This window comes from Rhamphochromis sp. 'chilingali' (genome assembly GCF_963969265.1).
Source record: "Rhamphochromis sp. 'chilingali' genome assembly, chromosome: 10".
NCBI lineage: Eukaryota > Metazoa > Chordata > Actinopteri > Cichliformes > Cichlidae > Rhamphochromis > Rhamphochromis sp. 'chilingali'.
The window spans coordinates 27,798,321-27,810,913 of NC_137937.1; the positions used below are offsets into that span (position 1 = coordinate 27,798,321).

General features: G+C 43.1%; 1 protein-coding gene across 1 annotated transcript; it reads left to right on the forward strand.

The window, feature by feature from the left end:
• Positions 1 to 1,831: 1,831 nt before the first annotated feature.
• On the forward strand, positions 1,832 to 7,473 carry adra2b (adrenoceptor alpha 2B). Its single transcript, XM_080895271.1, has 2 exons — positions 1,832 to 2,699; positions 2,873 to 7,473. The coding sequence occupies exon 2, from the start codon at positions 2,896 to 2,898 to the stop codon at positions 4,471 to 4,473; it is 1,578 nt and encodes a 525-aa protein (XP_080751397.1). The 5' UTR covers positions 1,832 to 2,699; positions 2,873 to 2,895; the 3' UTR covers positions 4,474 to 7,473.
• The last annotated feature ends 5,120 nt before the right edge of the window (positions 7,474 to 12,593 follow it).

Genomic DNA, 12,593 nt, shown 5'->3' on the forward strand with positions numbered 1-12,593 from the left:
GTATGTGTGAGTGCATGCATGCTTGTATATCACATGCTCTTACACAACAGGCACTTCATAAGCAGTGTACTGTGCACTGAACACTGTGTGCCGCTCACTCACTATAACCTCGGCATCACTGACATACCCCTCACCCCCAGAATGCATTTTCAGCGTGTTACAAAGCATGGTTCACCCACGGAAACAGAGACACTTGATTGGAGTGCACTCTCCTGCTAAAAGCTTTATTCTCTCTCCCTTTATATTTAGATTCTGTAGCGTGGAGCGAGAAATGTACGACCATTATTGACTGCTGCTTCTGGTCACAGAATCAGAGAGCAGGCCACCCAATTGTAATTCCATGGGTGGCTAGCTGGGCTTCTTCCTCATTAGAACAGCAATGTGTGGGGGACGCACTACAAAAACAAACAAACAGAACCTCTACCCACACACCATTCATAAGATCGTGTGTGTATATGACCGGTAAATGTGTGTGTTGTTTGTTTGTGTGCGTTTATTTGACAGAGGCCACCTACCTACTTTCAAACAGCACAGGATAAACTCTGCTGCTGTTTGTTTTATGGCCAAGTTAAACAGCCAGTATGACGTAGGTTTCAATGGATAATTGAACGTTCAGGCCCTTGATCTCAGGTAGGCAACAAATCAGAGGGATGATAGATGTCTCTTCTTCTAGGGATAGGAAGTGTTGCATGGTGCATAACTGCAGAGGGATTTAAATAGAAGTCAAGTGATGATGTAAATGCATGAGCACAGAACATTACAATGAGTGCCTTATTCCCTCACCCTGCACCTCGCACAGTGAGCAGAGGTGGAAGGTAACACGGTGCGTTTATCCAGGGAGTGGAGAGGTAGATGAGCATGAGGAGATTTCAGATTTCACAAGGACATAATTCACTTTTACTGCACCATTTAATTGATGGTTGTCATTACCCATGGACTGGATTTGATATGCAAAATCTGTAACTACATAAAATGTATGATTTATTGCTTTAGATCCTTAATCCAGAGGGTGGATCAGTCAGTACCTAATGCATCAATAATTTAAATCTCCGAAGGGGTTCATCTTTCAAAATGAAGAATTTGTTTTATTAGAATTCTTAGACATTTGTGGTTTTACTGTATTATAAAGGTGTGACTACTTTCTCGCACGTAAAATTGAGCCTGCCTTTGTGATTATCAGCTGGCAATCTGTATTGATTTGGACGCTCACAAAACACATTGAACTGTGCACATAAACCCTGCCTCAAACACTGAGGTGTTTTTCAGCTTGTACAATCTTAGACACTGTGCTTACCTTACCTAATCTCATTAAAAATCTGAGAAAAAGCTTTTAACAAGACTGGGCAGCTAAAACTTGGATGGCATTTCCCTTTAGTATTACACTGTGCCTTTATCTAGACCTCCAGCACTGAAGGAGTTATTGAGGACTAAGTGAAAAAATCGTTTAAAAACCAAAGAATGATATAATGTCACACAGGCTTTTTGCTTGAAAAGCATAAATGTGAAGTTGCCACATCTTGAGGAAAAATGATGATGGTGATGGTAATGATGACTGTGCTGTTTACCCTGGAGTCCCTGGAATGAAACAAATGTTTTCAGTAAAGCAGATGGCATCGTCTCTGCTCTCCCAGCTGGACATCACAGCGTCCTGTGGAGTTAATTGACCGGAGCAGTGCCACCCAACAAGCCATTTCTAATATAACTGCGTTGGCTGAGACGCTTGGGTATAGATATAATTTGGGAGGTGGGGGGCTGTACAAGGATGGAGGAAGCAAACATCCCATGACGCTCGGCTTCACAGTGACATCACCGGGTCTAAAAGAAGAGGGAGATGGGAGGCACCCCACTTATTAGGTTTCGTCGTAAGGTCCTGTTCACAAGTGAAGATGCTGCTGCCCCTCTGCGAGGAAATCTGCGAGGTGCATCAGCGGAGCGGCTGAATCATGGCATCCCGGTAAACTTCTGAAGCGCCAGGGACCACAAAAAAAAACTCCTGAGACGCACCGACTTGAGCTGCTCTGCGAGGATCTTTTTATTACTGAAACAACAACGTGTTTTGAAAGCAGATGTGACATCGTGCGCAGGAGAGCTGGAGAGCTTGAGGTTGTTCTTTGTGTTCTTTCTTGATTGGAAACGCTGGTATTCCTGTGAAACATCATAATCTTTCAACAGACAATCAGTGTAAATATCCCACCGCATTGGTTTTATTTCGCGTCATCTAAAATCACTCTTTTATTTTTCGCTATTCGAACGAGATTGTCAGGTATACGCGCGTCTCCAAACGAGGACGCACGGAAATCAGACCAATTTACTCTAATCTGATCTCTGATATCCAACAACGCCTCACCGTAAATGGCCCCAAATTAGATCGTTTTAAATTAAATCTTTCCATTTTCATGACATTAACTGAAAAAGGATCGGTCTGTGTAAAAAATCAAGTTTTAATTCTTCAGGGTGCGATGTAACTCTGCGAGGGCGAACGCCCAGCAGTGATTATTTTTTTCTTTTTCTGTTTCTGTTTTTGTGGAGAAGAACGGGTTTTGAAAAGTGGCAATGCGTTTTGATTGAAAAGATCCGCGTCTTGACGCGTTCCCCAGGACTGTTTGTTGCACATAAAATGGATTTGGAAGACCTGCCGTGGAGGGTGCAAGGGAGTGATCATTTGCGAACAACACAGTGACAAAACTAGAACGGCTGAGGTAAATATGCCAAATAATTATCAATTTATTACAAAATGTATTTTAATGTAAATATACTGTTTTATTAAGGACAAAAATGCGTGATAATCTAAGAGTGTTTAACACTTTATACATTTTTTAAATATTTTGCATGTTTATTTGTTTGTTTTTGTTTGCTTGTTTTAAATTTAAAGCCTCTTGGAAAAATAATCCCAGCATGGCCTCAGTTCAGGACAGCGGCTGCTCCATGGAGCTGAGTGGCTGGAACAGCAGTGTGAGCGGCTCGGGATCCTCCGTGCCATGCAACCAGAGTGTCCTCAATCCTGCCCCCTACTCCCCGGAAGCAACGGCGGCCTTTGCCACCGCCATAACCTTAATGGTCATCTTCACTATCGTCGGGAACATCATGGTCATCATCGCTGTCCTAACCAGCCGGTCACTCCGAGGTCCGCAGAATCTGTTCTTGGTGTCATTAGCTGCTGCGGACATTTTAGTGGCCACACTCATCATCCCCTTTTCTTTAGCCAACGAACTGCTTGGCTACTGGTACTTCAAGTCTCTGTGGTGTGAGATCTACCTGGCGCTGGACGTGCTGTTCTGCACCTCCTCCATCGTGCACCTGTGTGCCATCTCTTTGGACCGCTACCTGTCAATCTCCAGGGTCACTTACGGACGTCAGCGGACACCCAAACGCATCAAAGCCGCTATTGTGGTGGTGTGGCTCATCTCTGCCATTATCTCCTTCCCTCCCCTGCTCTCTTTGAACAAGAGTGAGGGTGGCGACAAGGGGAGTGAGAGAGGACCTCAGTGCCAGCTGAATGATGAGCGCTGGTACATCCTTTACTCCACCATTGGCTCCTTCTTCGCTCCATGTCTCATCATGATCCTGGTCTACGTAAGAATTTACCAAATAGCCAAGCAGAGAACACGCTGCCCACCAGGAGAGCCCAGGAAAGATGGGGTTGGCTGTGCAACACCAAGTCAGCCTCCTCGGCATGTACAAGCCAATGGGAAGGATGAAGAAGAAAGCACACCTCCTTCATCCAACAAAACCTCAAATGCCAGACCCCCCACCCTCGCTATCACACCTTCTCCAGCTCCAGCAGAGTCTCAAACCTCCCCAAATCCCACACCCAATAATCTCCTGCAGCCTCCATCCCCTTCTCCAGCCGTGCCCACGGCCACAGAGGTTGATACCTCTTCACAAGTCCCCTCAACCCCCTCCACTGTGCCTCAGTCTGCCACCAAGACTAAAGCGGAGGGGAAGAAGGGCAAGCGTCTGCAAAAGAAAAAGGCTGACAATAACAATGCTGACAGTTCAAGCACAGAGAGCGATATGGAGCACAGCCATGGAGGGGGACGCGGCAGCACCAGCATGCCAGGGTCTCCTGCTGGAGGGGGGATCCACTCCCCAGCCTCAGTCAAGCGCTACCGCGACATGATTGCCACTTCAAAGGGGGCTCGTCTGGTGCCAGGGAGAAAGTCAAAAACAGATAACAACCCTGGAGCAGCGAGGCGTAAAGCCATGGTCAACAGAGAGAAACGTTTCACCTTTGTCCTGGCAGTGGTCATTGGTGTCTTTGTGGTGTGCTGGTTCCCCTTCTTCTTCTCCTACTCTCTCCAGGCAGTGTGCCCAGAGACTTGCACCATCCCAGGTCCACTCTTTACATTTTTCTTCTGGATTGGTTACTGCAACTCCTCACTCAACCCAGTCATATACACCATCTTTAACAAAGACTTTAGAAAGGCCTTCAAAAAGATACTGTGCAGAAGCACCAAGGGTACTTTCTTTTAGCACATAAAATTGCTGTATAGAAAATGGACATTTCTGAGGCATAAAAAAACAAAACAAAACAAAAACCAATCATGTTCCAGAACACTTAAAGGGCTGTTTAAAAAAATACGTCATATGTAAAAACTGAGAGCCACTTTTACAGCCACAGCGTGTAAACACAAACCCCGGACTGTGAAATCTCAGCTCGCAACTGGTTGACAGATTTTTACAGAGTGAGGCGAAGAAACAGACGATGAAAAAGCAGCTGAGCGAGACACTATTAACCTGCTTAGTACTTTAGTATTTCTGATAAGACTTTGAATCCAAAGTTTTATCTTTGGATGACAAGGAATAATAGATAATCCTGGGAGACAGAGGGGGGCAGCATGATAGAAGAAATGTAAATACACTATAAAACTTATAGAAGGCAGAAAACAAGTGGGAATTAACTCTGTGAATGAATACAACATATTTTTTTATACATGTTTTGTAGTTATCAAAAACTTTGGGACTAAAGAAGACAGGTAAAAGTAAGGACAAGTGGCCTTAGATTCCTGTGAGCCTAGGGCCCTTTACTTATCAATAGACAACACAAGGAGCACATAAGATTAGTGATGATTCCCTACGTCTGCAGTTTCAACTGTGTCTGTAGTCTCAATTGCAAAGCTGCAGGGCAAACATGTGTTCCTTGATTTTTATCTAAAAATGCAACAACAAGAGAAGGTTGCTGACAATCTCAAATGTGATAGCACAAACAAGGGCACCCTTTCAGACTTAACTCGGAGATTTTGTTCAGAAAGCCTTCATGTGAAGCCCTGCCACCTTGCTTTTGGCTTCACTGGTCATAATGGACACTCAGGTTGTTTATAATGACACTCTTGGCTTTCACCTTTCATGAAATATTCAATAAAAATTAACTTTGGATGATGGACTTGATATAAAATCCCATGTATGATGCTGAGAAGTAGACGAAAAGTGATGAGACTGCATCTCATACTCTTAGCTTACAGTTTTCTTTCTTTTAACTTAACCTGTAGAATCACCCTAATTGACTTGCCTGAGCTTCTCTTTCAATGAACTGCCTCAGTATTTGGACATTCGAGCAACATTCAAAGATAATTAGAGCATCTTCAAACCCTTTCAGTGTTTTTTCACAGTATCAAATGGGAGGTGCATCTCCTAAAAATAAAAACCACCAGATTCTTATCATTCTACTGGCAAGCATTAACTTTCACAAAACAAATCCTGCTTTGTGCAGCATTATTTACCAGGTAAACATTTTATATTGACTGTAACGCCGAGATGAACAATGCAATTATGGACGTGTGATGTTCCCCCTAATTACACCTACAGGGGTTATACTGAGAACTGTTTGTCTGAGTCACTCCTTACCGATGCCTCTGGCACATCATCTTCTGCAGTGGACCTCTACATTGCACATTCGACACGTTGCTGAGAGGCAAGAAGATGAATGGTACTTTTATTTTTCTCACGAAGACACTAAAGCTTTGTGAGTTTCCTGGACAAGAAAAAAAAGAAGGAAAAAAAAACAAGAAAATGTGTCTGTAACTGTGAACAGCACATGTTTATTGACTCAATGGGACAAGGGCTGTCAGCAGCAACACATCAATTTAGTAAATGTCTAATTCTGCTGACTTGTGTGAGCGTGTGTGTGTATGTGGGCGAGTGTGCGAGCGTGCATGCGTGTTGACTCTTGTTTTTCCTTAAAAAGTGTCAGTGCCTCCTCTGGCTGCTATGTACTACAGATCTACTGTACTGACAGATTTCCTGCATCTGGTTGTCTGTAATGTTTATGATGAATTTGGAGGAAAGATCGGTAGTGTGTCGCTACACTGGGACAGTCTTAATGATCTAAAAGTGAATGTTTTTTCTGTGACATCGAGTACATGGCTTTTTAAAGATCACCCTCAAGGGACCAAAGAGCCTCACAGGACACCAGCCTGACTCAGTGAAATCTGGCCCTGTGTTTCTGTAATGAAATATCAGTTTATATTTGGTGTATGTGACGGGAGGCAAAGATTGAAAACACTGTATTATTTATTTCAAACCAGTTTGTGTGTTCTGTTACCTATTTATTGTTCAGTTACTGTGCTTTTATTCTGAAAAACCAATTGAATTGGAAGCGATCAGAGACTGAAAAGACTGTACAGAGTTTTAATATCCTGAACAAGAGCAACATTGACTTCTGCCATCAAGCTCTTGCTTTGTGAGACTGGGCTATATTTAAGCTCGGGGTTGGGGGGGATGCATTTGTGTTGAACTGAAGGAACATGAACTTTGAGTTATGTGCATACAATGCAACATTTATTCATCATTGTTTCATCTAGTTATAGTACAGTGAAATGTTCAATCAGAGATACAAGCACACGCATTGATGTACAATCTATATCGCAACAGAAAAATGTCTCCTCACCAGTGCTACTGCTGTCAGATGTCTCCTGAAAAAGTAATGAAATATGAAAATGTCAATAGCAACCATAGCCAGTTTTATTTGGATGATTTGCAGTGCATTAAGGCCTGATAATCCATATCACGCAGAGCTGCTAGGAGATTTAAATAACTGATGAAACCAAATGGTTGCAAGCAAGAGCTCTGTGCACTTATACAACTGTTCCCTGTCCTCATTTAATTAAAATGATTATTTTCTCTCCAGTAACACAAACAGCTATAGCAACTCAATTATGACAAAAATAGCCACAGAGGTCATGGATTCATGGCTGCTTCCAATAACCATGAGTTGCAATGCTGCTCAAACTTACCATTCATGGCTTTATGTGGTGAGACTGCTGCTTTGTTTGTTTGTTTTTTAAAAAGTAAGAATTATAGCTTAAAGGTAACAGATGCAGTATTCTGCCTGTTGAGCACCATCCTTTTCCCGGAAACCGCCTGAATTGTCTTTTCCCCAACGGTGTTTGGACCAAACTGCCTGGTCTGAGCTTTGCAATCATCTATCTCCCATCTGTCATCATCTCCTTCCAGTTTGGAAATAAAGCCGCTTGAAAAAGCACAAGTCATTCCCTGGTTCGTTTGTTTTATACATCTCCACATGATACAACAATAATAATAATAATGATAATGATAATAAAAATCATTTCCAGACCAGACAGAGAATTAGCAGTGAGTTGTTTCACAAATCTGTGATGTTTTCGTGACATACATGTCAAACCGAAGCGCAATGCAAAGCAATTTCCAGCCATTATGAAATTGCCTTAAATGGGAACACAACTTGGGAAAATAGTCCATAACACTGTGGGTTGATGGCTGTTCAAGATGTCACAGCAAAATCTCCTATCACAGTGGGACATGAGAAGTAGGCCATAGCAGAAACAGCATAATGTCACCTACTGCCAGCGAACACAGAGGAAGTCTGTAAGGAATTAGAGCATCATTCCAAATATCACACACAGACACATACACACACTCCCCGCACTGACTGTCTCATATTCTATTCAAGCCACACACAGAATCAGACACACACACACACTTGTTGTGACAGCTTGTTATATTTGAGGTCATCAGGCCTATGGTGAATTGTAATTGATTTATGTCTGCACTGAATCGAGCCTCTCTGTCCTGCTTTACCTTCACACACACACACACACACACACACACACACACACACACACACACACACACACACACACACACAAGTTTCCACTCAAAGAACACCAAAATGATGCCCATCTTTTCCTCCACACTGTTTCATTTCCATATTCAGCACTGTGTGTGAACAGATAACTTATCATAGCCAAGCAATGGGAGCAGTGAGCTGTATGTTTACAATGTTGTATATTCACACAAACACAGTGTCCCTAAGCCCCTTATTCTCTGGCCTCAGCTAGAATATAAAGAAGGCCTGATTGGAACGGTGGACTCTCCAGGGCAAAAATGGAAAGAGTCCAACTACCACGACACTCAACACATTAGCTTCTTACTCACAAAAGACAGTGGACAGACTCCTAAACAAGCGAAGCCGATACATGCAAGGACACACTCGGACGCATACTGAAACACAGACGCACATCAAGTTTAATTTAGAGATTTATGATGGATTTAGTATTGTTCTGTATGAATATGTATGTGTTTAGAGGGCGTTCTAGCGCCGAGCATTTTTCTTTTCCAATCGCATCCACGATATAATGCCAGATAAATTTCTTCCCCCTGTAATTTGACTGTTGAAAACACCCAAGAGGCAGAATGAAAAATGAGAGACAGAACAGAGGCAAGCTCTCTACCCATCGAAGGTGGAGATATTAAAATGCACTCTCGCTCGGTGAAGGCTGTGATAAAAAATGTCATTTTTAGGGGACATGGGCAATTATGATTAAAATCGCTCAAGGAGTCTGTGACTGTTTAACAGAGTGCCACTTGATGGGGGTATGTGTGAGTGTGTGCTCTTACGCATCTCATAAAATTTCGTTTTACAAAGATTTTGTTAAAGGAAAGAGCCGGGATGTAAAACAGGCATTTCCAGCCTTGTTTTGATGCGTTGTGCGTTTGGATGGAAATTCAAAGCACAAAGTGGACGTACCTTAGTAGGTAGTTAACACGGCAAAAAATTAGGTCCTAATATGAAAAATCCAGCAATGCATGAGTGTGCAAGAGAGGGGAAGGCTGAAGAAAAAATAACGAAATATTGTTGAAACAGAAAATAGAAATTTTGATTTAAAAATACAGTCTGGCTAATGGGAAGTGCTGCACAGGACCCGCATATGACAAGACGCGTAACGGTTTGACTAACAAAAACAGAAAGTGACACAGAGCCAGAGGAAACCAAGAACTCAAGATAAAACAAGAAGGAACTAATCAGAGACCACATGATTCGTCACATTTAGACTGTTACCCGTGAACTTGACATCAACAGCTTTCATCACGAGAAGAAAAAAACTAAACCAACTAACTGATAGTCGACATGTTGCTGCTGCACTAACATCAAAGAAAACAATCCAAATAGTAAAGTTAACCATAAGCCTGAGCAGTTATGGTAACAGCTTAACAGTTTTTAGGGGGGGGGGGGGGTCAATGCAAAAACAAGCCAGTTTGTCATTTTTTGTTTTAACACACAAAATGGCATGAGTTACAGCTGCACCACTGTTTTCATTTTTTGTTCTTATTTAACTACTAAATCAAATAAGTCTTATTAAGTACAAAAAACTAACAGTGAGAACGGCTGCATCATGGCTGAGTTAAAGTAAGCACATGATTCAAACTGGATCTGCTTTTAACCATTGTATAATTGGATGGAAACAACACTCTTTACTCTTGTTGAAAAAGTGACCAAAAGTTAGCTTCAGTAACTTCATGAGAATCTTAAGTGAGAGACATGGAGAGACCAAAATAAAGGAAGCTGCAGTAACACATACGTGAAGTAATAAAGGCATGGACTGTTTCCAGGTCGTGCTAGTAGCTATTTTTTGACAAGAAATCAAATCAAAGCTTCAAGCCAAAGATAACACCCAGGCCTTTTGGATTAGATTTTAAAGACAAGGTGAGATGCTCATGTTTTGGCTCAATGTGGACTTAAAGAGCAGACTCAAACAACAATCAGCAGTTTTAAAAGGTTTATTGAGAGACTTGTATCCTTGTCTTTGTGACCAATTGGTGAGTGGTGGAAGAGGCTGGATACTTCACAGGGCAGCACTGAAAACTCTGCCAGAGAAAAGAGAGGATGTTAGCAACTGCCGTGGTGAGTTTGACAGAACATTGCTGATGAAGAATGCAGAACACAATATGTGGTTCCACTGGCTTACTCGTTTGTTTCCGGAACAGGGTTGGTAGGTTTGTAGCTTAAAGCCATTCGCTGGAACGTTCAAGACAATTCAGCTACACAGCAGAAAGCATTAAGCACCGAGTAGGCAAAGTTCTTTGTGTTACTCATATATGAGGGAGAGAACCACGACAAACCACGACAAAGATAAAGAATACCTTGTCTATGTGTGTGTGTGTGTGTGTGTGTGTGTGTGTGTGTGTGTGTGTGTGTGTGTGTGTGTGTGTGTGTGTGTGTGTGTGTGTGTGTGTGTGTGTGTGTGAGACCCCATAAATGACTTCTCTAAACTGCTGGAAGTCCAGCAGTTCATCTAAACAAAAGGCACTTAGCCTAAAACAGACATAGATATGTTTATCCTACCACAAAACAATAAGAGAAGGTACGACCTCTCCCATGCTCCCAGGATGTGGGTGTGAATGCCAGAGCACTCTGGAATGCACACAAAGTCTTTGCAGACTATTAAGGATCAAACCTCTACCAACATGACATTGATTATAACACTCTAAGCATATATGAGTAGATATTTCTAAGCATAAATGACAATCAACAATACAAACCTAACACTGTACAAGAAGGTACTCAGCTGGCAGGTGGGACTTCATTACTGAAGAGAGAGTGCAGGGGTCATGTGATGGCAGCGGGGTGAACGCACTGTTTTTTCGGAGCTCCGTGCCACTCAGCCTTAATTCCTTTATACTCCATGTTTTATAAGGCGTCCTGTTTCTGTTCTGGTATGTACATTGCGGGCTATGTCCCTGAAAGACTTTTGGCCACAGTCTTTTGACAATGTGGGTAAGCAGCGACCAAACAGAGAAAGAAAAGACACTCCGTCTGAACCGGGCGAAGCCCCTCAAGATGGCACCTGCTCTGACTCCAACCCTACTGTCGAATTGGACCCAGCCTTCGCCAATGCCTTTAACTTGATGATGGCTAATGTTGTTAAAGTAACTGACAAGAAACTTAGTCCTCTGACCAAGGCTGTTTCTAAGCTCGTGGTTGAACTCTAGTCGGCACACAAAGGGTGGGACGAAGCGGAAGCTAGGGTGCTAGCTGTGGAGAACGCTGATACTGCTCAGGAGCGCCGGATTACCAAGCTGGAAAATCAAGTCAACGCTCTCATGGAAAGATTGGATGCAGTGCAAAATTACAGCAGACAACTGAACGTCCGGCTTCTTGGCCTACCGGAGGACACTGAATCTGCGTTCTCAGGATGACCACCAAGGCTGGGCGCATAAAGTTGGAGAGGGCTCATCGTGTACTCGCTCCGAAACCAAACCCTAACAAGCGTCCCCGCACGCTGCTCATTCATTTTCACTCTTTCAGAGATAAACAGAGAGTCATGGAAGCGGTGCACCGACTCAGCTCTGAAGATGGGGGTCTTAGGCTTAACGGCTCAATGGTGTCAATTGACAATGACTTCTCCACGGCGGTGCTGAAGAAGCCAAAGGCCTATGATGCAGTGAAGCTGCTTTTACGGGAGCGGGGTATACAGTACACCATGTTCTTTCCGGCGACAGTCCAGGTGACACACAATGGCTCGAGGAGGAGATTCTCCACACCTGGACAGGTGCAGGATTTCCTGGCTTCCCTATCTGATTGAATCCCCTGCCGCTTGCTTCTTCTTACACTTACTGCATCATTGACTGGGATCAGATGCAATCCAAATGTCCCCTGTTTAATTTGTTATATGTTAAAGAGATCAGTGTCAAAAAACTCTCCAACAATCCTATTACTCTATGCTCTGTCAAGGCCTGGATGTCTATCCGTGCTTTGGAGGGCTGGGTCCATCTGATATCCTAGCTGGCTCCTGTTATGATTGGCCCTTACTTCTTGCCTGGATGTCTGGACCAGGTTTTTTTGGTCTGGTCTAATTTGGGGCTGGTTAACTTGGGTGATCTGTTTAGAGGTCGGACCCTTCTTTCCTTTCAGCAGCTTCAGCAATGTTTTGGCCTTCACAATGTGGAATTCTTTAGATACCTGCAAATGAGGCATGTTATAATTAATGACACCACCCTAATGTTGGACTACTAGGTCTGCAGTGGAGGATGCTTTGTCCTCACTGCAATCACTTTCCTTGGCTGGAAATAGGAGAAACAGACTGAAGCATTTTGTGGTTGGGCTCCAAGCAAAGAACTAGGATGGAGATGGATACATGGTTAAATCACAAAAGGCAAAAACTAGCAGGTAGCAAGGACGGCCTGATTGCCACCATAATGACAAGGACAATCTAGCGGAGAACCGTTGCAAAAACAGGAGCTTGATTACAAAAATGGAACAGGTGTGAAAAGAAAAAGAAAGACTTTACCCAGAGGCAAGCTGGCAAGATAGACCCAGCCCAGCAACTCCACCTGTG